At 39.5% G+C, this 26,576-nt stretch overlaps 3 protein-coding genes and 1 pseudogene across 3 annotated transcripts; all 4 read right to left on the reverse strand.

Moving 5' to 3' along the window:
* Positions 1 to 3,976: 3,976 nt before the first annotated feature.
* Positions 3,977 to 5,056, reverse strand: LOC125470959 (non-functional pseudokinase ZED1-like). Its single transcript, XM_048570804.1, has one exon. The coding sequence runs from the start codon at positions 5,054 to 5,056 to the stop codon at positions 4,001 to 4,003; it is 1,056 nt and encodes a 351-aa protein (XP_048426761.1). The 3' UTR covers positions 3,977 to 4,000.
* Positions 5,057 to 5,691: 635 nt separating this feature from the next.
* Positions 5,692 to 7,553, reverse strand: LOC125471000 (non-functional pseudokinase ZED1-like). The gene is made up of 2 exons (XM_048570856.1): positions 7,284 to 7,553; positions 5,692 to 6,861 (listed from the first exon to the last, which is right to left on the reverse strand). Exons 1-2 carry the CDS (start codon positions 7,304 to 7,306, stop codon positions 5,823 to 5,825), a joined length of 1,062 nt encoding a protein of 353 aa, XP_048426813.1. The 5' UTR covers positions 7,307 to 7,553; the 3' UTR covers positions 5,692 to 5,822.
* A 3,680-nt stretch (positions 7,554 to 11,233) lies between these two features.
* On the reverse strand, positions 11,234 to 21,846 carry LOC125471005 (annotated as a pseudogene).
* Positions 21,847 to 24,759: 2,913 nt separating this feature from the next.
* LOC125471003 (non-functional pseudokinase ZED1-like) lies at positions 24,760 to 26,379 on the reverse strand. Its single transcript, XM_048570859.1, has 2 exons — positions 26,186 to 26,379; positions 24,760 to 25,807 (listed from the first exon to the last, which is right to left on the reverse strand). Exons 1-2 carry the CDS (start codon positions 26,206 to 26,208, stop codon positions 24,784 to 24,786), a joined length of 1,047 nt encoding a protein of 348 aa, XP_048426816.1. The 5' UTR covers positions 26,209 to 26,379; the 3' UTR covers positions 24,760 to 24,783.
* Between the last annotated feature and the right edge of the window lie 197 nt (positions 26,380 to 26,576).

Consider the following 26,576-nt stretch of genomic DNA (forward strand, 5'->3'; position numbering starts at 1 on the left):
GACTGGCACCTAGCCCAAGCCAGTCCACAGGTCAGCCTAAAATCGACAGAGGAAGGAGACGGCTCATTTGACGCCTTGCTAACGTCATGGCTACAATCTCTCTCATCTGGAACCCCATCCGGCTCCTGGAACCCCACCCCGATCCCTGGAACCCATCCCAATCCCTGGAACCCCATCAACCCCCTTCCCCTGATAAATCCATATATTCAACACCATGTCCCCCTTCCAAATCATGATCCTCCTGCAACTCGGATCGTCGTCGATTGGTTGATGAACTCGGATCTTCCTACAACTGGAATTTTTTTTTCGTTTTGTATATTTTCGATGAATTTTTGAATATGAAGGTGTTGATTTTTGGGGGTTTACGGTGTGCACATGTCCATGTTTAGAATAGGGTAGATTCGATGATGTGGTGTACAGAGAGGAGAAAAAAAAGGAAGAACAAGAAGAAGAAGAAGAAGATGGTGTACAGAGAGAAGAAAAAACTGGGAAAAGTGGGAAGAATAAGAAGAAGAGGAAGAAGAAGACGGGAGGGGTGTCAGATGAAGACAAAAATTAAAATACCAAATTATTATTTTATAATAAAAATTAATAATATTTTAATAAAATTGACTAGGCTATTTCTTGTTAGGGGTGGAGATGCTTTGGCCTATTACTGTTCATTAGAATCTATTACTGTTCATTAGAATCTATTACTGTTTACTTGAGTGGATAAATGAGCTGGGTGCTGGTGCAAAGTCTTTAGGGGTGGAATTGCTCTTAGGGCTCGGGGGGCTTTGGTGAGGGCGACACGCTAACTTGGTTACTGAGTCTCCTTTGTAACTCTCACCATTGCCCTTTGTCTATTTCTTTGTTTCATGTTTGCTTGCCTCGTTGTAGGCTCTGTATGTTTTGTTTGGCATCTTTTCCCGGTTTTAATCTACCAGTTTAAAAAAAAAAAAAAAAAAAAAAAAAAAACGTTTGAAATTACTAGTATGACTATCTTATAAGAAAGAAAATCTTTCAAGTTACTGGTATCTTAGAAGAAAAAAAAAAAAAAACCTTTGATTTACTTGTTCTTAGGAAAGAGCTTTCCAGTTACTGGATGTCAAGAAAGATTGACATTGAATATTTTAGCAAGGCTTCTAATCTCTAAAGAACAAAACAAGGCCACTCACATATACACAAAGTGCTTGATGAATTGTTTCATTTAAAAAAATACATAAATTTTTTTGCGCGTTGTGTGCTATTTTCGTACAAAATCTTTAAATATTTTATACTCGGACCATTCAAGGTTAGAATCCTGGATTCACCACTGCCAATAATTCTCCACTTTTGTTTTGTTTTGTTTTTTTCAAAAAGACAAATAGAAACTACAAACTTCTCTTTAAGTTTGGATAAGAATCTATTAACCCCAATAATAATATTGTTTTCCATATGAAAAATCAACATTAGTTCTTTCTCAAATGACACTTGAGATTTTACATGCGGATATGATTCCATAGTACATCTTGTTAATCATTTCTATTAACCACCGGTTCACAACGCAAAAAGAAGCATCTTTATGCTAGTGGTGATTCGTCCATATTCCTACGAGGGCTAATGACCATCTCCTCCATTTGCTCGTGTCATGAGAATGGAGAAGGTGGTTATCCGGCATTTCGCCCGTATTGTTTGCATTCTCATAAACAATGGATGAGGATCACATTTGGATCCAAATGGTGAGGATCTTAGAAATCCTCACATCTTAATTGTTCATCGTCTATTGTGCGGCCAGTTTTCGTCAGATACTATTTGTGTTTAATTTTAAATAATAAAATTTAAATGATTTCTGAGCTTACGATGTACGATGTACGATGAACGGTTAGGATGTGAGACTTTCTAAGATCCCTACCATTTGGATCCAGGGATCCAAATCCATGAACAACTATCTATCAAAGATCTCCATTGGAATCAAACAAATGATGCGGGGTCCACGGCTGGATATTTGGTCAGCGGTCGTAAAAGGTATTGTAGAAGCTGAGGCAGACTTCATACCGATGAAATGCAGCAATTGCAGACATTCTTCCTCGCGAACAATAAACATCTTGAGCTGTCTAAGATTGAGAAGACTGGGAATCGCCATGAGTGATAAGAAGGCCCACATCCCACCAGGAGAACGTTATTGAAGTTGATTCTCGGTTGATTTCAATCATGAGTAATAGAAAAGCCCGAGATTTCAATCATGTCTTTGAGCTTTGTCTTTTAAGCATATTACTGTCAAGTAGATCGTCATCATTGTTCGTTTAGATTTCTACCAGTGTGGTGTTGCAATAGATTTCTACAGGCAAGTGATGATCGGTTGGTGCAGTTCTCTCAATCTCTAATGGAGTTCATATAACAGTTGGCATTTGAACGGCTTCATAGTCCATGCTTGAGGCTACAAACAAAATCCAATCCTCCTTCAACTATTCACCAAAGAAGGGATGGCGAGGACTTTAACTGCATAAAATGAGCAGCAGCAGTGGGACTTCACAGTCCTCTGTTTTTTTTCTGAAACATCGTAGCACTCTTCATAGTCTTATGTCCAAGAGAGTTCATAGTCATGTTATGCAAAGTTTCAATCTCAAGCTTGGTTACCCATGTTGAGATTGATGGGGAGTACTAAAAGATGTTTTTATTGGAGATTAATTTATAATTGAACGGTCGAGATTGGTTAGTCGATGAAAGCTATTAGAAGAGTTTGTTAGAAGGTTGTAAAATTAGTTATTTATTGATAGGCTAGTATAAATTAGAAGCTCCCCTTTACTGTAAATTTTTTTTCAACTTAGAAGATATTAATACAAGCTTTCATTTCCTTCTAAACTTTCACCTTCTTCTTCTTTGCTTTATTGTAATTTGGATAGTTTCATACATTTTTCAATGTATTAAATATCTGAACTCTTTGAAGTATGTAGTATATAGTTGAGGGTATTTCAATTGACTCGAGAATATTAGACTATTATTATATATTTGACGGTATTTTTTAGCTGCCTTTATTTCAATATTTTAAAGCAATTTTGTAATATTAAGTATTTAAAATAAGGCCTAGGTAAAGTAAGACAGAGACTATAAGAAGATGAAAAAAGTATATGTAACAAATTGACTAATATTTAACTACCTAATTAAATTCATGAAACATCCAACATGTGTCATTTTACACCAACTTTATATAAAAGTTTACCAAACACTTTGACACTTTTTTTTTTTTTGCTAAATGAACTTTTAGCAATATAGTTTATTAAACATGTCACATCCGGGCCCGGGTGGGACGACTTCCCGGGCCCGCTCCACCACCGTAGCACGATATTGTCCGCTTTGGGCCCCCACCACGCCCTCACGGTTTTGTTTTTGGGAACTCACACGAGAACTTCCCGATGGGTCACCCATCCTGGAAATGCTCTCGCGCGCTACTCGCTTAACTTCGGAGTTCCTATGGAACCCAAAGCCAGTGAACTCCCAAAAGGCCTCGTGCTAGGTAGGGATGAGAATATACATATAAGGATCACTCCCCTGGGCGATGTGGGATGTCACAATCCACCCCCCTTAGGGGCCCGACGTCCTCGTCGGCACACACGCGGCCAGGGTTAGGCTCTGATACCAAATTGTCACATCCGGGCCCGGGTGGGACGACTTCCCGGGCCCGCTCCACCACCGTAGCACGATATTGTCCGCTTTGGGCCCCCACCACGCCCTCACGGTTTTGTTTTTGGGAACTCACACGAGAACTTCCCGATGGGTCACCCATCCTGGAAATGCTCTCGCGCGCTACTCGCTTAACTTCGGAGTTCCTATGGAACCCAAAGCCAGTGAGCTCCCAAAAGGCCTCGTGCTAGGTAGGGATGAGAATATACATATAAGGATCACTCCCCTGGGCGATGTGGGATGTCACAAAACACTTACCTGATTTTTTTTTTACAACAACTTATTCTCGCAGCACAATAGAAATAGTTTTTTTTTTTTTTTTTTTTTTTTTTAAAAACACAGCAACCCAAACTAGCCCCTAGCTGGGCATAACAAACTCTTCAATTCGAACAAGTTCTCTAGCCACATCCACCATATCTGGTCGGCTTTCAATTCTATCTCGAGTGCAAAACAATGCCAGGTTTAGGAAATCATGCAACTGCTGTTGTATTTGCTCATTTTCCCCCACCTCCTCAAAGATTTTTGGATCGACAATCGCCCTGATTTGACCATCACATTCAAGAACATAAGAAATCACAGATTCATATCCTTCCGCCTGATTAAATTCCACAGCTTTTCGTCCCGTCAGGAATACAAGTAAAAGAACACCAAAGATGTAAACATCAGTTTTTTCTGAAATGCAACCAGACCGCATGTAGGCAGGGTCAAGGTACCCAGGTGTCCCTCCCACAGCATCTTGAACATCCCAATCTGGAGGAGGAATGGTTATAGAGTGCGAGAAGTCGTAAAGTTTGGGAACATAGTCGTCATCCAAGAACAGGCAGTTGGGGTTCAGATACCTATGAATGATGGCTCGGGCAAAAGCGGTATGGAGATATGAAACTGCACTAGCAACTTGCTTTGCAATACGCAATCTAATGTTCCATGGTAGTATGATTTGATCTTCATCACTAGCCCCACCTAAACTTCCATCAGAGTTGAGAACTCCTTTTGCTGCGTATTCATGCACCAGCACTGGTATAGGGAACTCTAAGCAGCAGCCCAAGAGTTTCAAAACATTATCATGGTTGCTCATCTGCAATGAAATGTCAATGTCACGAATAACGCAAGACCTATCCCTATCCTCATTTGACCAGCTCCGAATGCAGTACTTTGATACCATAAACATATCGTAGAATTGACCCTGTATTGCAATGCGACCCTGTTTTACAATGCGAGAAGGACTGAAGTTGTTGGTTGCCCTGATGAGGTCATCAGCAGAGTAACAACGAATAGGATGAGATTCTCCATCACTAGAAGCAAAGAGATCCTCTGAAAACTTTTTTGGATTCTTGTAGTATGACGACTCGATATCTCTTTTCTTCTTTCTACAAAATGGTAGCCTTGAGAACCTAGCACAAATATATATAGACATATGTAACACACGAAAAATTAAGGAAACTATATATATATTTGATACTTGCCATTGCCAACAACGAAAATAAAATGTTGAAATGTTAACAATCTCCTAATTATCTAGTGCGGTACACCTGCTCTGATACCATGCTTAGCCTATGTGTAAAACTTATACTCGTAAACTTGGCTGAACAAGAAGAACGAATTAGAGACTGATTTTTTACTCCTCAGCCGAGCTCGGCCGACGAGTTGGCACGCCCCGCATTCAACCAAAGGACTTAGTTAGCTTATTAGTTATTCGGCCTACACGCCGCGTAGGCTTTGTAATTTTTAGGGTCAACAAGTACATAGTTGAGGGTATTTCAATTGACTTGAGAATATTAGACTATTATTATATATTTGACGGTATTTTTTAGCAGCCTTGATTTCAATATTTTAAAGCAATTTTGTAATATTAAGTATTTAAAATAAGGCCTAGGTAAAGTAAGACATAGACTATAAGAAGAAGAAAAAAGTATATATAGCAAATTGACAAATATTTAACTACCTAATTAAAATCATGACACATCCAACATGTGTCATTTTATATCAGTTTTATATAAAAGTTTATCAGACACTTTGACACTTTTTTTTTATTTTTTTTGGTAAATGAACTTTTAGCAATATAGTTTATTAAACACTTACCTGATTTTTTTTACAACGACTTATTCTCACAGCACAATAGAAATAGTTTTTTTTTTTTAAAAAAAAAAAAAAAAAAAACACACAGCAACCCAAACTAGCCCCTAGCTGGGCATAACAAACTCTTCAATTCGAACAAGTTCTCTAGCAACATCCACCATAACTGGTCGGCTTTCAATTCTATATCGAGTGCAAAACAATGCCAGGTTTAGGAAATCATGCAACTGCTGTTGTATTTGCTCATTTTCCCCCACCTCCTCAAAGATTTTTGGATCGACAATCGCCCTGATTTGACCATCACATTCAAGAACATAAGAAATCACAGATTCATATCCTTCCGCCTGATTAAATTCCACAACATTTCGTCCCGTCAGGAATACAAGTAAAAGAACACCAAAGCTGTAAACATCAGTTTTTGCTGAAATGCGACCAGACCGCATGTAGGCAGGGTCAAGGTACCCAGCAATCCCTCGCACAGCATCTTCAACAACCAAATCCGGAGGAGGAATGGTTATAGAGAGAGAGAAGTCGTAAAGTTTAGGAACATAGTCATCATCCAAGAACAGGCAGCTGGGGTTCAGAAACCTATGAATGATGGCTCCGGCAAAGGCGGTATGGAGATATGAAACTGCACTAGCAACTTGCTTTGCAATACGCAATCTAATGTTCCATGGTAGTATGATTTGATCTTCACTAGCCCCACCTAAACTTCCATCAGGGTTGAGAACTCCTTTTGCTGCGTATTCATGCACCAGCATTGGTATAGGGAACTCTAAGCAGCAGCCCAAGAGTTTCAAAACATTATCATGGTTGCTCATCTGCAATGAAATGACAATGTCACGAATAACGCGAGACCTATTCCCATCCTCATCCTCGTTTGGCCAATTCTCATTGTAGTTCGTTGATACGATAATGGATCGGCCATCTAGAAATCCCCTGAACATTGGGTAAAATGAACCCAGTTTTACATTGCGAGAAGGACTGAAGTTGTTAGTTGCCCTGATGAGGTCATCCGCAGAGTAACAATGAATAGGATGAGATTCTCCATCACTAGAAGCAAGGAGATCCTCTAATAACTTTTTTAGATTCTTGTAGTATGACGCCTCTCTTTCCTTCTTTCTAAAAAATGGCAGCTTTGAGAACCTGACACAAATATATACACACGATGTAACACAAAAAATTCATGAAACTGTATATATCTTTCTTACTTGCCATTGTCAACAACGAAAACAAAATGTTGAAATGTTAAAAAGTTAAAAATCTCATAAATATCTAGTGCGGTACACCTGCTCTCATACCATGCTTGGCCTATAGCTAAAACTTATACTCTACACTTGGCTGAACAACAAGAACGAATTAGAGAATGATTTTTTCCCCATTTATGTGGTACTAAATACTTTTGGAAGATCTCTTGTTCAACAATTTATGTTCTCGAAAAAAGATTACTTCGGATTCAGCACATGAAAAATTTGATTGAGTTCAGGACTTTAAATAATGGTCGATAGCACTTCCTAGACCATAAACAAAAACAGAGGAATTAAATCTGAAATATGCTGATAACTCACAGTTGCAGGAGTTTTGATAGCATTGTTTCAACGTATGATAAGATTCAGATTGCACCAACTCAGTAGATCGATCGATTTCTCCAGCAGTCCGCTGTCGGATGTCTTGTGCAAGCAGATCAGCAGCGCTTCTACTCCGGCAGTTTCATTTTCTTCTGCGGACGGAGAACTAGAGTTTTGAAGAATTGGAAGTTTATTGGTAATGCTTTGCAAAGTCAACGATGCCTGGCCTGCTAAGAAATTACATGGTGCAGTAGGCGGTGGGCCAGGCCGAAGAAATGCACATGATAAAGGCAACTGGCAACTTGCAAAGAAAGAAAGGAGGAACTAGGAAATAGGAGGCTGTGACAAAATCACATACATGATACACTCGTCCATCATGTAAGGCAAAACACATCAACGACCTTACAATCTCACCTTCAAAATCCACCTCCAAATTCACCTTGTAAGAATATGAGTATGAGATAAAGAAATTTTGAGAACAGTTGAAGGTATTCAATTAGGGATGGAAAGTCCTATTGATGAAAGGAATGCTGATCCTTTATAGTAAAGGATTTTGGTTAGCATACGGAAAACAAGAGGTTGTTTCCAATTAGGATTTTGATAGGGAATCCTGATTTGTCTTGGAAAAGTCTATATGTATATATATAGTGGCCTCTATTCTCACAGAGATATGCTCATACTGAACCATAACCTATCTGTGAGTCGAGCTCTTAACATTCTGCAAGAGAAGAGAAGGTTCACTGAGATATTGCTGCGATGGCTTCAAGTGCTGGTGTTGCTGCAGGTATGATTCACTTTCTGGTTTATAATGTGCATATATCTAGATTAGTCCTTTTGTGTTTGTCGTTCATGTTTTGGTCTTGGTGATTGGTTGCTAGATAAATCTTACATGTGGTATCAGAGCCACAAGACATACAAACTTGAGTTCAAATCTGTAAAGGAGAAAAGATGTATGTGTTCAATAAAAAAATAAATAAAAAAATAAAAAAATAAAAATTTTGCCCTGATAGAAAATCGAGGTTGGGTTCTCGAGACCAACAGAACGGCTGTGGAAGAAAACAACGGCTATTTTTGAAATTGAAAAATTTTGACCGTTGGAGCCACTTAACCACAACCGAATGGGATTTTCTCGGATTGGGGTTCGGTTTTGATCTGGGTTTTCATAAAATACGAAACCTTATGTTTTCAAATTCTAAATTCGCTTCCACTATCTTCATCGAGAATTTGAAATCAGTAATTAAAAGGTATGGTTGTGTTCTGCAAGTTCTGAAATTCCAGTATATGGTTGAATATGTATAAATATATGTTGCTGCATTCTGTGTTCATAAATTAATCGTGATATATGTTGCTGCATTCTGTGTTCATAAATTGATCGTGATAATCGATATCAAACGTAATATAATTGTTGGTTTTGGAAGTAGATTAAAGATTCTAGATTTAACCTTGTTTATTTTGCATCTATGACATGATTGTGAGGACTCCATGCTCAATAAATGTTTAAAGACACATGGCTGCTACAACATGTTGATTGGATCCTAAGTATATCATTTGTTCTATATATGCTTGTCAACAATTTGTTGATTAAGACTATGTATATGAATCTATGATTATAGTCATGATGTGCAAAGGGATGTTGGAATGAAATCTGGAACTAATGAGTTCTTATTCGTGATTTCATGGTTGCTGCAGCATCTGCAATATCATTGAGGACTATGAACTTAGCCAATATACCTATTCTAACTGGAGGAAGCAATTACAAGAAGTGGAGACGAGAGATTGACCTCTTGTTGACACTTAATGAATTTGACATTGCTCTTGACACTCACAAGCCGGTTTTAACTGATCAAAGCACTCGGGCTGAGAAAACTGACGCAGAGAGATGGGTTAGAGCCAACAAGGTGGCACTTTCTATACTTGAAAGTGCCATGACAGATACTGTTCGTGGAGGGATCAAGAAGCATGAATTGGCTGTTGATTATTTGGGTGCAATTGAGAGGAAGTTCAAGGAATCTCAAAAGGCAGAAATCAGTCAATATATGGCAATGCTTACCACGTACAAGATTGAAGGCACAGGTTCCATTCGGGATCACATCATGAAAATGACCGATGCAGCTGAAAAGTTAAATTCCCTAGATGTTAACATTGGAGAAAAACAACTAGTTTTTATGATTCTCCAAGCTCTTCCAAGCAAATTCAGTCAATTGAAGGTGTCCTATAACACTCAAGACAAGAATTGGGATGTTGATGAGCTAATTGCACAGTGTGTGCAAGAAGAGACTAGACAGAAGCAAGAAAGATCAAAGGATACTGAAGCAGTAAACTTTGTGCATTCAGACAAAGGGAAAAGGGCTTTCAATTCTTTCCCAGGAAACTATGGTAAGAATTCCAATACTAAGCCTACTTCTTTTAAGCCAATTGCATCTGCTAAAGTAAAACACTCTGTTAAGGGATCTAACAATCTTAAAATCAAACCTAAAAATATTGCCAAACTTAGATGTTTCTTCTGCAAAACTAAGGGACACTTAAGGAAAGATTGTCAAGTCTTCAGTGATTATCTTAAAAGCAAGGGTGTGGAACATGTCAATGTGTGTGTTGAGTCAAATTTGATTGAGATACCTGTGAATTCTTGGTGGTTTGACATTGGATGCTCAGTCCACATTACAAATTCTTTAGAGGGCTTCACAATGTCAAAACAAACTGGATTCAAGAATTATAATGTTTTTGTGGGTGAAGGAACTAAGGTTGCAGTAGAAGCCATAGGAACGGTATACTTAAAACTGTCTTCTGGTTTTATAATGAGTTTAAAAGATGTGCTTTATGTGCCTAAAATGAGGAGAAATTTGGTCTCTGCTTCAAGAATTGTCAAGGAAGGTTTTGCTTTTCTAGGAGATGATGAAAGCTTGAAAATTTTTGAAAAGGGCAAGTTAGATCATGTATTGGGAGATGCTTATTTGAGTGACAACCTGTGGTGTTTGAACTGTACTTTAGAGTCTCATAATCAATATGTCTTAAACACAAGTACTAAAAGGATGCATTGTGGTGATGATTCATTTATTCTTTGGCACAAAAGGTTAGGACATATATCTAAAGAAAGAGTCCTAAAGTTATCCAAGGAAAACTTGATTCCAGAATTGAATTTTGACACTGCAATCGAATGTGTTGATTGTGTCAAGGGAAAGATGACTAATTTTAGAAAACTAGATGCTAAGAGAAGTCATGACTTGCTGGAAATCATACACACTGATATTTGTGGACCTTTTTCTACCAAGACCATATGTGGAAACTCTTATTTTGTTAACTTCATTGATGATTTCTCAAGATTTAGTTATACTTATCTGATATGTGAGAAGTCATCAGTTCTTGATTGTTTTAAAGTGTACAAAACTGAAGTTGAGAAACAACTAGGAAAGGTCATTAAGATTGTTAGATTCGATAGAGGAGGAGAATACTTTGGCAGGTACACTGAGGCTGGACAGAAGAAGGGTCCTTTTGCTCATTATCTTGAGCAACAAGGTATCGTTGCTCAATACACCACACCTGGGACACCACAACAGAATGGAGTTTCTGAGAGGAGGAATCGAACTTTGATTGGAATGGTGAGAAGCATGATGACAAGGTCAAAGTTGCCTGGTTTCCTTTGGGGAGAGGCATTAAAGACAGCAACTTACATCTTGAATAGAGTACCTTCCAAAGCAGTTTCATCCACACCTTTCAAAATCTGGTGCAAGAGGAAGCCTAGCTTTGATCATTTTCATGTTTGGGGATGTAAAGCTGAGGCTCGAATATATAATCCAAATGAGAAGAAACTTGATGCAAGGACTGTCACATGCTACTTTATCGGATATTTAGAGAAATCCAAAGGCTATATCTGGTCGGCTTTCAATTCTATCTCGAGTGCAAAACAATGCCAGGTTTAGGAAATCATGCAACTGCTGTTGTATTTGCTCATTTTCCTCCACCTCCTCAAAGATTTTTGGATCGACAATCGCCCTGATTTGACCATCACATTCAAGAACATAAGAAATCACAGATTCATATCCTTCCGCCTGATTAAAGTCCAGAGCTTTTCGTCCCGTCAGGAATACAAGTAAAAGAACACCAAAGCTGTAAACATCAGTTTTTTCTGAAATGCGACCAGACCGCATGTAGGCAGGGTCAAGGTACCCAATTGTCCCTCCCACAGCATCTTCAACATCCGAATCCGGAGGAGGAATGGTTATAGAGAGCGAGAAGTCATAAAGTTTGGGAACATAGTCGTCATCCAAGAACAGGCAGCTGGGTTTCAGATACCTATGAATGATGGCTCCGGCAAAAGCGGTATGGAGATATGAAACTGCACTAGCAACTTGCTTTGCAATACGCAATCTAATGTTCCATGGTAGTATGCTTTGATCTTCACTAGCCCCACCTAAACTTCCATCAGAGTTGAGAACTCCTTTTGCTGCGTATTCATGCACCAGCACTGGTATAGGGAACTCTAAGCAGCAGCCCAAGAGTTTCAAAACATTACCATGGTTGCTCATTTGCAATGAAATGACAATGTCACGAATAACGCAAGACCTATCCCTATCCTCGTCTGACCGGTTCCCAATGTAGTACTTTGATACGATAATGGATCGGCCATCCAGAAATCCCCTGAACATTGGGTAAAATGTACCCCGTTTTACAGTACGAGAAGGACTGAAGTTGTTAGTTGCCCTGATGAGGTCATCCGCAGAGTAACAATGAATAGGATGAGATTCTCCATCACTAGAAGCAAGGAGATCCTCTAATAACTTTTTTAGATTCTTGTAGTATGACGACTCTCTTTCCTTCTTTCTAAAAAATGGCAGCTTTGAGAACCTAGCACAAATATATATACACGATGTAACACAAAAAATTCATGAAACTGTATATATCTTTCTTACTTGCCATTGTCAACAACGAAAACAAAATGTTGAAATGTTAAAAATCTCATAATTATCTAGTGCGGTACACCTGCTCTCATACCATGCTTGGCCTATAGCTAAAACTTATACTCTACACTTGGCTGAACAACAAGAACGAATTAGAGAATGATTTTTTCCCCATTTATGTGGTACTAAATACTTTTGGAAGATCTCTTGTTCAACAATTTATGTTCTCGAAAAAAGATTACTTCGGATTCAGCACATGAAAAATTTGATTGAGTTCAGGACTTTAAATAATGGTCGATAGCACTTCCTAGACCATAAACAAAAACAGAGGAATTAAATCTGAAATATGCTGATAACTCACAGTTCAGTTGGCCATTAAGACAACTCGATATCAAAAATGCTTTTCTTCATGGCGACTTGGAAGAGGATGTCTATATGAAACAACCACAAGGGTTTGTGGATGCTACCTGTCCTGGATATGTTTGCAAATTGGTCAAATCCCTTTATGGGTTAAAACAGGCCCCTCGAGCTTGGAACTCGAAGTTCACAAGCTATCTTCCAGCTGTTGGGTTTCAATCCTCTTCTTCTGATTCTAGTCTTTTTGTCAAGATTGATGGTAGTGATATAATTCTGCTCTTATTGTATGTTGATGACATCATTCTCACTGGTTCAGATTCTGCTAAAATTCAATCTGTCATTGATGATCTTGCTGGTGTATTTGAACTCAAGGATATGGGGAGGTTAACATATTTTTTGGGATTGCATATCCAATATAGAGATGATGGTTCATTGTTTATCTCCCAAGCTAAATATGCCAAGGATGTGTTACAAAAGGCAGGAATGGATACCTGCAAATCTACATCTACGCCATGTAAGCCTCATACTCAAATTCTTGCTGGTGAAGGAACATTGGTGTCTGATCCTAGTCACTATAGGAGCATCGTTGGGGCTCTACAATATCTTACCTTTACTCGCCCTGATATAGCCCACTCAGTGAACATGGTTTGCCAATTCATGGCACAACCAACTGATGTCCACATGGTTTTGGTCAAAAGGATCTTGAGATATATTCAGGGGACAATTGGTTATGGCTTACACTATACCAAAAGCAAGGAATTCAATATTACTGCCTATTCTGACTCAGATTGGGCAGCAGATATCAACACCAGAAGATCAATCACAGGTTTTATTGTCTATTTGGGGAACAATCCAGTTTCTTGGCAGTCTAAAAAGCAGTCCACAGTCTCTCGAAGCTCCACGGAGGCAGAGTATAAGGCATTAGCTCACTGTGCAGCTGATGTCTTTTGGATTCGCTCTGTGTTTAAGGATCTTCTTCAATCCATATCAGTTCCCCCATTCATATACTGTGATAACATTTCTGCCCTGGCTTTAAGTTCAAATCCTGTTTTTCACTCCAAGATCAAGCATCTTGACACGGACTATCACTTTGTGCGTGAAAAGGTTCAACGAGGAGATCTTATGGTTCACTATATTCCCACAGATGATCAGGTGGCCGATGTCTTTACAAAGGGTTTGCATAGTCCCATTTTTCATAAACATTGCAGGTCTCTTGGCTTGGGCATTAGTTCTGCAGCAAACTTAGCTTCCGTAGCTCAGCTCAGTTTGTGGGGGGAGTAATAACCATAGAGTCATGTTGACATATGGCAGTGTGTCATTGGTTAGTTACTTGGTTTGAGTTAGTTAGAATGGAGTTGTTAGAAAGGGTAATAGAGTCATTGTGTAATGTGATATTAGCTAGTATAAATAGCTGATATAGATGTCATGTGTGTATATTCAGAAAACTCTATTTCTTTACTCTGTGAAATACAAAACCTCTCGACTTCTCTTCTTTCTTCACTTCAGTTCTCATATCTCTGTTTGATACATTTAGGGCATCATACATTCATTAGTTAATAGTTTCAACGTATGATAAGATTCAGATTGCACCAACTCAGTAGATCGATCGATTTCTCCAGCAGTCCGCTGTCGGATGTCTTGTGCAAGCAGATCAGCAGCGCTTCTACTCCGGCAGTTTCATTTTCTTCTGCGGACGGAGAACTAGAGTTTTGAAGAATTGGAAGTTTATTGGTCATGCTTTGCAAAGTCAACGATGGCTGGCCTGCTAAGAAATTACATGGTGCAGTAGGCGGTGGGCCAGGCCGAAGAAATACACATGATAAAGGCAACTGGCAACTTGCAAAGAAAGAAAGAAGGAACTAGGAAATAGGAGGCTGTGACAAAATCACATACATGATACACACGTCCATCATGCAAGGCAAAACACATCAACGGCCTTACAATCTCACCTTCAAAATCCACCTCCAAATTCACCTATCACCCGAAAACCAGCACAATGCGTAAGCAGGCCTGTGCCTGCCACACCAATCACAATGTGATGAATTTCCTAATGATAATTTGATTGATCGTCTAGAACACCCGGGCCATAGAGTAAATCCTTTTGTATAATGCTAAAAGGATCGAAGTTGTTGGTTGCCCTGTTGAGCTCTGCAGTAGAATAAAAAACAAATGGGAATTTGGAGCAAGCCTCTGTCTGAGATTGATTACAAATTTACAGAATGTTGTCGAAAAAAGCTTTGATGCATTAATTTGACTACCTTGTTTTGTTGTTTACTAAACGCCAAGTGTGAACCAAAGAAAGCCAAATGCAATGATGAAAACCAGAACTTACAAAATTTTGGATGGCATCGTTTTTGCTTTTTTGCATCAAAGACAAAAGCGATGCAAGGCCAGATACGAGAATACAGGGAGCTTAACAATTGAACAATGAATGACCAAAGTTCTATACTAGAAGCTAGTTCCGTGGTTGAATCGATACCCTCTGATGTTAACAAATGAGATGGATAACAATGTTAGTAGTATTAATTAGACAAAATACACCTCAAGTTTTCTGTAATGTACCCAGTTTCCATGTAAGTAGGTTCAGCGTACAGTATGTCCTTTCACATCATCTTCAACATGCAACTGCTGAGTAACAATAGTTGTACACCGCGGAAAACTTCTATCTTTCTCCCATCTTGGAATTATCATTAAAATATAACAAAACTCTCAATGACCTCTGCTTCTTATGCAAGATTGGGCTCAAACCTTGAGTTTGGACTTTGGGGGTGTGATAATTAATATATATGGTGGAGGAAAATATAGTCGATCTTTTGACAAAAGGCCTACCAAGAGAACGATCAGATTACAAACATTAGAATTGCCGTTAAACCAGTATCCAATACTTTTGATAACAAATGTAGTGGATCGAAGCCAGCTGGCCAAAACAAATTCTTCAATTCGAATGAGTTCTCTAGCCACATCCACCATGTATGGCCTTCCTTCAATGTCATCTCGAGTGCTTAACAATGCCAGTTCAAGGAAATCATGCGACTGCTGTTGTACTTGCTCATTTCCCCTCACTTCCTCATAGATTCTCGGATCAAGAATTTCCCCAATTCGACCATCACAACCACTAGCATATGGAATTATTTCAATTCCTTCCACCCGCTCCCAAGGTGTTCGTCATGTCAGGAAAACAACTAAAAGAATACCAAAGCTGTAAACATCAGTTTTTTTTTCTGAAATGAGACCAGGCCGCATGTAGGCAGGCTCAAGGTACCCAGGTTTCCCTCCCACAGAATCTTCAACATCCTATTCCGTAGGAGGAATGGTTGTAGAGTGCGAGAAGCTGTAAAGTTTGGAAACATAGTCATCATCCAAGAACAGGCAGCTGGGGTTTAGATACCGATGAATGATGGGTTCGGCAAAAGGGGTATGGAGATATGAACCTGTACTGGCAAGCTGCTTTGCAATACGCAATCTAATGTTCCATGTGATAAACCTAGTTTGGATAAATCTCTACACCCTAACGAAAGGTCCACATCAGCACCACCAATTCAACCTTCCCGCTGCAATCTGCTGTACAACCTGGACAAGCTGTACAACCTGGACAACAGACCGAAGGAATAAACTCAACCTGCACAATCACATGGCTACTGCCACCTTTATTCACATGGCTACTGCCACCTTTATTCACATGGCTACTGCCATCTTTTATTGTTGTTTATCTGCTATCTTTATGGTTGTTTTTTGTATATAAACCGCTGCCATTGCAGCATTGAGAAATATAATTGATCAAAGCAATATTCATTATGGTATCTCAGAGCTGACAGTCTAACCGACCAAAAGCTTTATTTTATTTTTTTTTTCTCTCCCATGGCGTCCAGTTCAAGTCCCTCCCATCTCTCTCTTCCAAATGCTTCCAACTTTCTGACTATCAAGTTGGATCGTACCAACTATCCCCTATGGCATGCCCAGATGTTGCCCTTACTTCGCAGCAGGAATCTGGTGTCTTTTGTCGATGGAACCAACCCATGTCCTCCTGCCTTCTTAAAGGACGATGCTGGCCAACTCACTGATAAAACCAATCCTGACTTTGATGCATGGATTCAGCACGATGCTATGGTTCTCTCTTGGATCAACAGTTCGGTTCATCCCACAGTTCTTGCCTCTCTTATTGGTAAGACTAGTTCTCTTTCTGCATGGACTTGTTTACGTGACAGGTATGCTTCTCAGTCTACTGGCCGCCTCTTCCAATTGCGTAGTGAGCTTATGAATACCCATCGTGGTGATTCCTCTATTGCTGAGTTTCTTGATCGTATTAATTGTTTTGCTGACACTCTCTCCCTCTCTGGTTCTCCTGTGACTGACTCTGATCTTGTTGCCATTATTTTAAATAATGTTGGGCCTGCTTATGAGAGTACTGTTGCTTCTGCACAAGCACGGGATGAGGCCATCAATTACAATGCCTTGGAGGCTCTTCTTCTTGGTGCAGAGAGACGTCAAAAGCTTCATACTATGTTTGAAACTGGGCCCACTGCCCTTGCTGCTGGAAGAGGTCGTTTCGGCTCTTCCCGTGGTCACGGTGCTCCTCGCGGAGGCCGTGGTCACTTCAATGGCAGCCGTGGTCAGTTTTCTCCTCGTCCTCAAGCCCAAGACCACTATGCTCCTCCACCCCGACAAACCCATAATGGCGTTCTTGGTGCTCCTCCTTCTCCAACCCAATCTGGTGGGCGTATCCAATGCCAAATATGTCGTCGTCACGGCCATTCTGCAATTGATTGTTTCAATCGCCTTAATATGGCCTATGAAGGACGTGTTCCTGCTCCACGTCTCCAAGCTTATGCTGCTGCTGCACCGTCTCCGGCATCTGCCTCTCCCTCTGGCATTCAAAACTGGCTTTTTGACTCTGGAGCCAATGCACATATCACCAATGATTTACATCAGGTTTCGAATCCTCGTCCCTACAATGGCACTGACAATGTTAATGGCGTGGTGGATGGATCAGGTTTGCACATTTCTCATGTTGGCACTTCTTTTCTTCACACACCCAATCACTCATTTACCCTTCCCAACACCCTTCACTGCCCTAATGCTTCTACTAATGTTATTTCCATCAATCAATTTACCAACGACAACCATTGTTCACTAACCTTATATCCCAATTCCTATCGTATTCAGGACCTTCAAACGGGGAAGATGCTTTTGCAAGGCCGGAGTAAAAATGGTTTTTATCCATTTTCAAGTTCTTCTGTGGTCAACCATGGAGTCTCTGCATTTGTTGGTGTTAGAGTGTCGGATGCTATTTGGCATTCTAGGTTAGGTCACCCTGCAATTTCTGTTTTGCGTCGTCTAATTTCCCAAAATAAATTACCTTTAACTGGTAATGCAACCTACGACTTTTGTTCATCATGTCCCCTTGGCAAAAGTCATAAGTTGCCATTTAATTTATCTTCTTCCCAGTCATCGTGTCCTTTGGAATTAATACATTCCGATGTATGGATTTCTCCTTCTTATTCAATTAATGGTTACAAGTATTATGTTGTTTTTGTAGATGACTTTTCTCGTTATGCATGGCTCTATCCTTTAAAGTTAAAATCTGATGTTTTTCAAACCTTTGTTCATTTTAAAAAGCTTGCAGAAAATATGTTCAACACCAAAATTAAATTTTTTCAGTCTGATGGTGGAGGAGAGTTTGTCAATTCCTCTTTTAAACACCTTTTCTCTCAACATGGCATTCATCATAGACTCAGTTGTCCTCATCATCCCGAGCAAAACGGTCTCGCAGAACGTAAACATCGTCATCTTGTTGAAATTGGCTTAACTTTACTTGCTCATGCGTCTCTTCCTCACACTTTTTGGGATGACGCTTTTCACACTGCAAATTATCTCATTAATCGTCTTCCCACCAAAATCTTGAATGGCGTCTCCCCTTTCCAAAAACTGTTTTCAAAATCACCCCAGTATGATTTTCTCAAAGTATTTGGTTGTGCTTGTTTTCCCTATTTACGTCCATACACTGATACTAAACTTAAGTTTCGATCAAAACAATGCATTTTCTTAGGATACTCATTAAATTATCAAGGTTATAAATGTTATGATCCTACCACTGGCAAGTCTTTTCTGTCTCGTCATGTCATTTTCAATGAAAAGAGTTTTCCCTATACAGACCTTGCTACTCCGACCTTGTCAAAACCGACTCAGTTGGACCATGTCCTGCCCATTGATACCTTCCAGTACACCCCACCACGTTCGACCCCACGGACCCCTCCTTCTCTTGTCACCACCTCACCCTCTCCCCTGCTCCCTAACCCGGTCTCCCATACTATCCTTCCATCCTCTATCCCAGACTCCCATTCTTACCCACCAACTCCCACTACTCACGTGAATATTGAACCTGCCAACACCACTTCTCACACTGTTCCATCCACTCATCCCATGATCACGCGTGGTCAACAAGGAATTCGAAAACCAAATCCCAGATATGCTTGCATCACTACTGTTAGTAATACTTTGGTTGAGCCCACATGTTTTTCCCAGGCCAATAAGTCTCCCCAATGGCGCCAAGCAATGGCAGATGAATTTAACGCTTTACAGCGTACAGGCACTTGGACTTTGGTACCCTACAAGTCTTCTATGAATGTGTTACCAAATAAATGGGTGTATCGCATAAAAAAGAACTCTGATGGTTCCATCGAGCGTTTTAAAGCTAGACTAGTTGCAAATGGATTTCATCAGCAAGAAGGCATTGATTTCTGCGAAACCTTCAGTCCGGTGGTCACCCATGCCACCATTAGGCTCATTCTCTCTATTGCTCTTCACTTTCAGTGGCCTATCCGCCAGCTTGATGTTCAAAATGCCTTCCTTCATGGCACCTTGAATGAGGAAGTTTATATGCGCCAACCTGCAGGGTTCATTGATCCACAGTTTCCCTCTCATGTGTGTCGACTTCGAAGGTCCCTATACGGTTTGAAACAAGCACCCCGTGCTTGGTTTCAATGTTTTTCCCAGAAACTAGAAGACTTGGGCTTCACTGCTTCCCAAGCTGACTCGTCTCTCTTCACCTATTTTGATGGCTCAACAATCCTTTATCTTCTCATCTATGTGGATGACATTTTAATCACAGGGAACAACAATGCTCACTTGTCTCAGTTTATCACGCAGCTTGGTGCTCATTTTGCAATGAAAGATCTTGGTCCCTTACACTACTTCTTGGGAATGGAGGTTTCCCGGACGCCTTCTGCCTTCTATCTCACTCAATCCAAGTACATTTTGGAGCTTCTACAGAACACTAATATGGTTGACGCCAAGCCCATCTCAACGCCAGTTCCCAGTGGTAAACGCTTGAGTTTATATGATGGTGAGCCCCTCTCCGATGGATCTTCTTTTCGCAGTGTTGTGGGAGCCCTTCAATACCTTCTCTTTACCCGTCCTGATATTGCTTATGCTGTCAACCAAGTATGTCAGTACATGCACTCTCCAACTACTGCACATTGGGCTGCAGTCAAACGCATACTACGGTATTTGAAAGGCACACATGATCATGGTTTAATTTACAAACCCAGTCCTCTCACTCTAACTGCCTTCGCTGATGCTGACTACGCTGGTGACCCTGATAACCGTCGTTCCACTGGCGGTCACTGCATATTTCTTGGAGATAATTTAATTTCCTGGAGTTCGAAAAAGCAACGTGGAGTGTCACGGTCTAGCACAGAGGTGGAGTATCGTCAACTTGCCTATACTTCTGCCCATCTCTCATGGTTTCGCAATCTATTCCGTGATCTATATCTTCCATTACAGCCACCTCGTCTCTGGTGTGATAATATCAGTGCCATTGCTGTTGCTTCCAATCCCGTTTATCAAGCTCGCATGCGCCATGTTGAAGTGGATTATCACTACATCCGGGACAAGGTCATTCGCAAGGAAATTGATGTTGGTTATGTGGCTACCACAGACCAAATTGCCGATTTTTTAACCAAAGGTTTGTCATCTGTTCGCTTCCATTATCTTATCTCCAAGCTTCCTGTTCGTCAACGCCCTGTCAGCTTGCGGGGGCGTGATAAACCTAGTTTGGATAAATCTCTACACCCTAACGAAAGGTCCACATCAGCACCACCAATTCAACCTTCCCGCTGCAATCTGCTGTACAACCTGGACAAGCTGTACAACCTGGACAACAGACCGAAGGAATAAACTCAACCTGCACAATCACATGGCTACTGCCACCTTTATTCACATGGCTACTGCCACCTTTATTCACATGGCTACTGCCATCTTTTATTGTTGTTTATCTGCTATCTTTATGGTTGTTTTTTGTATATAAACCGCTGCCATTGCAGCATTGAGAAATATAATTGATCAAAGCAATATTCATTACCATGGTAGTATGATTTGATCTTCATTATCCCCTCTTAAACTTCCATCATGGTTGAGAACTCCTTTTGCTGCGTATGCATGCACCAGCACTGGTATGGGGAACTCTAAGCCGCAGCCCAAGAGTTTCAAAACATTATCATGGTTGCTCATCTGTAATGAAATGTCAATGTCACGAATAACGCAAGACCTATCCCTATCCTCATTTGACCAGCTCCGAATGCAGTACTTTGATACCATAAACATATCGTAGAATTGACCCTGTATTGCAATGCGACCCTGTTTTACAATGCGAGAAGGACTGAAGTTGTTGGTTGCCCTGATGAGGTCATCAGCAGAGTAACAACGAATAGGATGAGATTCTCCATCACTAGAAGCAAAGAGATCCTCTGAAAACTTTTTTGGATTCTTGTAGTATGACGACTCGATATCTCTTTTCTTCTTTCTACAAAATGGTAGCCTTGAGAACCTAGCACAAATATATATAGACATATGTAACACACGAAAAATTAAGGAAACTATATATATATTTGATACTTGCCATTGCCAACAACGAAAATAAAATGTTGAAATGTTAACAATCTCCTAATTATCTAGTGCGGTACACCTGCTCTGATACCATGCTTAGCCTATGTGTAAAACTTATACTCGTAAACTTGGCTGAACAAGAAGAACGAATTAGAGATTGATTTTTTCCCCATTCATGTGGTACTATGTACTTTTGGAAGATCTCTCGTTCAATGCTTTATGTTATCAAAAAAAGATTACATTCGGGTTCATCACATGAAAATTTGGATTGAGTTCAGGACTTTAAATAACAGTCGTTAGCACTTTCTAGACCATAAACAAAAATAGAGGAATTAAATCTGAAATATGCTGATAACTTACAGTTGCAGGAGTTTTGATGGCATTGTTTCAACGTATGATAATATTTAGACTGCACCAACTCAGTAGATCGATTAATTTCTCCAGCAGTCCGCTGTCGGATGACTTGTGCAAGCAGATCAGCAGTGCTTCTACTCTAGCAGTTCCATTTCTTCCGAGGACGGATGACTAGAGTTTTGAAGAATTGGAAGTTTATTGATAGTGCTTCGCAACGTCAACGATGCCTGGCCTGTTAAGAAATTACATGGTGCAGTAGGCGGTGAGCCAGCCCAAGAAATAAACATAATAAAAACAAATGGTGACTCGCAAAGAAAGAAAGAAAAAAGAAGGAACTAGGAAATAGGAGGCTGTGTCAAAATCACATACATGAAACACTCATCCATCATGCAAGGCAAAACACATCAAAGGCCTTACAAACTCACCTTCAAACCCACCTCCAAATTCACATATCACCCGAAAACCGGTTGAATGTTTCATAGAAGAAGCAGGGTCATTGACAGTTCCTCTGCTTTGGTGAGGGCGACACGCTAACTTGGTTACTGCGTCTCCTCTGTAACTCTCACCATTGCCCTTTGTCTATTTCTTTGTTTCATGTTTGCTTGCCTCGTTGTAGGCTCTGTATGTTTTGTTTGGCATCTTTCTTTTCCCAGTTTTAATCTACCAGTTTTCTAAAAATAAATAAATAAATAAAACATTTTAAATTACTAGTATGACTATCTTATAAGAAAGAAAATCTTTCAAGTTACTAGTATCTTAGGAAAAAAAAAATCCCTTTGATTTACTTGTTCTTAGGAAAGAGCTTTCAAGTTACAGGATGTCAAGAAAGATTGACATTGAATATTTTAGCAAGGCTTCTAATCTCTAAAGAACAAAACAAGGCCACTCACATATACACAAAGTGCTCGACGAATTGTTTCGTTTAAAAAAATACATAATTTTTTTTTGCGCGTTGTGTGCTATTTTCGTCTACAAAATCTTTAAATATTTTATACTAGGACCATTCAAGGTTAGAATCCTGAATTCGCCACTGCCAATAATTCTCCACTTTTGTTTTGTTTTTTCAAAAAGACAAATAGAAACTAGAAACTTCTCTTTAAGTTTGGACAAGAATCTATAAACCCCAATAATAATATTGTTTTCCATATGAAAAATCAACATTAGTTCTTTCTCAAATGACACTTCAGATTTTACATGCGGATATGATTCCATAGTACGTCTTGTTGATCATTTCTATTAACCACCGGTTCACAACGCAAAAAGAAGCATCTTTATGCTAGTGGTGATTCGTCCATATTCCTACGAGGGCTAATGACCATCTCCTCCATTTGCTCGTGTCATGAGAATGGAGAAGGTGGTTATCCGGCATTTCGCCCGTATTGTTTGCTTTCTCATAAACAACGGATGAGGATCACATCTAGATCCAAATGGTGGGGATCTTAGAAATCCTTACATCCTAATTGTTCATCGTATATTGTGCGGTCAGTTTTCGTCAGATACTATTTGTGTTTAATTTTAAATAATAAAATTCAAATGATTTTTGAACGTATGATGTACGATAAACGGTTAAGATATGAGACTTCCTAGGATCCCTACCATTTGGATCCAGGGATCCAAATCCATAAACTACTATCTATCAAAGATCTCCATTGGAATAAAACAAATGATGCGGGGTCCACGGCTGGATATTTGGTCAGCGGTCGTAAAAGGTATTGTAGAAGCTGAGGCAGACTTCATGCGGATGAAATGCAGCACTTGCAGACATTCTTCCTCGCGAACAATAAACATCTCGGGCTGTCTAAGATTGAGAAGACTGGGAATCGCCATGAGTAATAAGAAGGCCCACATCCCACCAGGAGAACGTTATTGAAGTTGATTCTCGGTTGATTTCAATCATGAGTAATAGAAAGGCCCGAGATTTCAATCATGTCTTTGATAAGCATATTACTGTCAAGTAGATCGTCATCATTGTTCGTTTAGATTTCTATGGTGCAGTTCTCTCAATCTCTAATGGAGTTCATATAACAGTTGGCATTTGAAAGTGCTTCATAGTCCATGCTTGAGGCTACAAACAAAATCCAATCCTCCTTCAACTATTCACCAAAGAAGGGATGGCGAGGACTTTAACTGCATAAAATGAGCAGCAGCAGTGGGACTTCACAGTCCTCTGTTTTTTTCTGAAACTTCGTAGCACTCTTCATAGTCTTATGTCCAAGAGAGTTCATAGTCATGTTATGCAAAGTTTCAATCTCAAGCTTGGTTACCCATGTTGAGATTGATGGGGAGTACTAAAAGATGTTTTTATTGGAGATTAGTTTATAATTGAACGGTCGAGATTGGTCTAGTTGATGAAAGCTATTAGAAGAGTTTGTTAGAAGGTTGTAAAATTAGTTATTTATTGATAGGCTAGTATAAATTAGAAGCTCTCCTTGACTGTAATTTTTTTTCAACTTAGAAGATATTAATACAAGCTTTCATTTCCTTCTAAACTTTCACCTTCTTTGTTTTATTGTAATTTGGATAGTTTCATACATTTTTCAATGTATTAAATATCTTTTCTCTTTGAGGTATTTAGTATATAGTTGAGGGTATTTCAATTGACTCGAGAATATTAGACTATTATTATATATTTGACGGTATTTTTTAGCTGCCTTTATTTCAATATTTTAAAGCAATTTTGTAATATTAAGTATTTAAAATAAGGCCTAGGTAAAGTAAGACAGAGACTATAAGAAGATGAAAAAAGTATATGTAACAAATTGACTAATATTTAACTACCTAATTAAATTCATGAAACATCCAACATGTGTCATTTTACACCAACTTTATATAAAAGTTTACCAAACACTTTGACACTTTTTTTTTTTTTTTTGCTAAATGAACTTTTAGCAATATAGTTTATACACTTACCTGATTTGTTTTTACAACGACTTATTCTCACAGCACAATAGAAATAATTTTTTTTTTTTTGTTTTTTTAAAATAAAAAAACACAGCAACCCAAACTAGCCCCTAGCTGGGCATAACAAACTCTTCAATTCGAACAAGTTCTCTAGCCACATCCACCATATCTGGTCGGCTTTCAATTCTATCTCGAGTGCAAAACAATGCCAGGTTTAGGAAATCATGCAACTGCTGTTGTATTTGCTCATTTTCCTCCACCTCCTCAAAGATTTTTGGATCGACAATCGCCCTGATTTGACCATCACATTCAAGAACATAAGAAATCACATTTCCATATCCTTTAAGTTCCAGAGCTTTTCGTCCCGTCAGGAATACAAGTAAAAGAACACCAAAGCTGTAAACATCAGTTTTTTCTGAAATGCAACCAGACCGCATGTAGGCAGGGTCAAGGTACCCAAGTGTCCCTCGCACAGCATCTGCAACATCCGAATCCGGAGGAGGAATGGTTATAGAGAGCGAGAAGTCGTAAAGTTTGGGAACATAGTCATCATCCAAGAACAGGCAGCTGGGGTTCAGATACCCAAAAATGATGGCTCCGGCAAAGGCGGTATGGAGATATGAAACTGCACTAGCAACTTGCTTTGCAATACGCAATCTAATGTTCCATGGTAGTATGATTTGATCTTCACTAGCCCCACCTAAACTTCCATCAGGGTTGAGAACTCCTTTTGCTGCGTATTCATGCACCAGCACTGGTATAGGGAACTCTAAGCAGCAGCCCAAGAGTTTCAAAACATTATCATGGTTGCTCATCTGCAATGAAATGACAATGTCACGAATAACGCAAGACCTATCCTCATCCTCGCCTGACCGGTTCCGAAAGTCGTACTTTGATACGATAATGGATCGGCCATCTAGAAATCCCCTGAACATTGCGTAATATGTACCCTGTTTTACAGTGCGAGAAGGACTGAAGTTGTTGGTTGCCCTGATGAGGTCATCCGCAGAGTAACAATGAATAGGATGAGATTCTCCATCACTAGAAGCAAGGAGATCCTCTAATAACTTTTTTAGATTCTTGTAGTATGACGACTCTCTTTCCTTCTTTCTAAAAAATGGCAGCTTTGAGAACCTGGCAGAAATATATATATCTTTCTTACTTGCCATTGTCAACAACGAAAACAAAATGTTGAAATGTTAAAAATCTCATAATTATCTAGTGCGGTACACCTGCTCTCATACCATGCTTGGCCTATAGCTAAAACTTATACTCTAAACTTGGCTGAACAACAAGAACGAATTAGAGAATGATTTTTTCCCCATTTATGTGGTACTAAATACTTTTGGAAGATCTCTTGTTCAACAATTTATGTTCTCGAAAAAAGATTACATTCGGATTCAGCACATGAAAATTTTGATTGAGTTCAGGACTTTAAATAATGGTCGATATCACTTCCTAGACCATAAACAAAAACAGAGGAATTAAATCTGAAATATGCTTATAACTCACAGTTGCAGGAGTTTTGATGGCATTGTTTCAACGTATGATAAGATTCAGATTGCACCAACTCAGTAGATCTATCGATTTCTCCAGCAGTCCGCTGTCGGATGTCTTGTGCAAGCAGATCAGCAGCGCTTCTACTCCGGCAGTTTCATTTTCTTCTGCGGACGGATAACTAGAGTTTTGAAGAATTGGAAGTTTATTGGTAATGCTTTGCAAAGTCAACGATGCCTGGCCTGCTAAGAAATTACATGGTGTGGTAGGCGGTGGGCCAGGCCGAAGAAATACACATGATAAAGGCAACTGGCAACTTGCAAAGAAAGAAAGAAGGAACTAGGAAATAGGAGGCTGTGACAAAATCACATACATGATACACTCGTCCATCATGCAAGGCAAAACA

Source organism: the organism of the source record quoted next, unplaced genomic scaffold (genome assembly GCF_019419815.1).
Source record: "Pyrus x bretschneideri cultivar Hongxiangsu unplaced genomic scaffold, Pyrus_bretschneideri_v1 Contig55, whole genome shotgun sequence".
Lineage (NCBI taxonomy): Eukaryota > Viridiplantae > Streptophyta > Magnoliopsida > Rosales > Rosaceae > Pyrus > Pyrus x bretschneideri.

Coding starts and splice junctions, on each gene's coding strand:
- LOC125470959 (XM_048570804.1), bottom strand. CDS start 5,056: ATGTCTATATATATTTGTGCTAGGTTCTCAAGGCTACCATTTTGTAGA.
- LOC125471000 (XM_048570856.1), bottom strand. CDS start 7,306: ATGCTATCAAAACTCCTGCAACT. Junction 6,862..7,283: donor CTATCAAAACTCCTGCAACT/GTGAGTTATCAG, acceptor TATTTGTGTCAG/GTTCTCAAAGCTGCCATTTT.
- LOC125471003 (XM_048570859.1), bottom strand. CDS start 26,208: ATGCCATCAAAACTCCTGCAACT. Junction 25,808..26,185: donor CCATCAAAACTCCTGCAACT/GTGAGTTATAAG, acceptor TATTTCTGCCAG/GTTCTCAAAGCTGCCATTTT.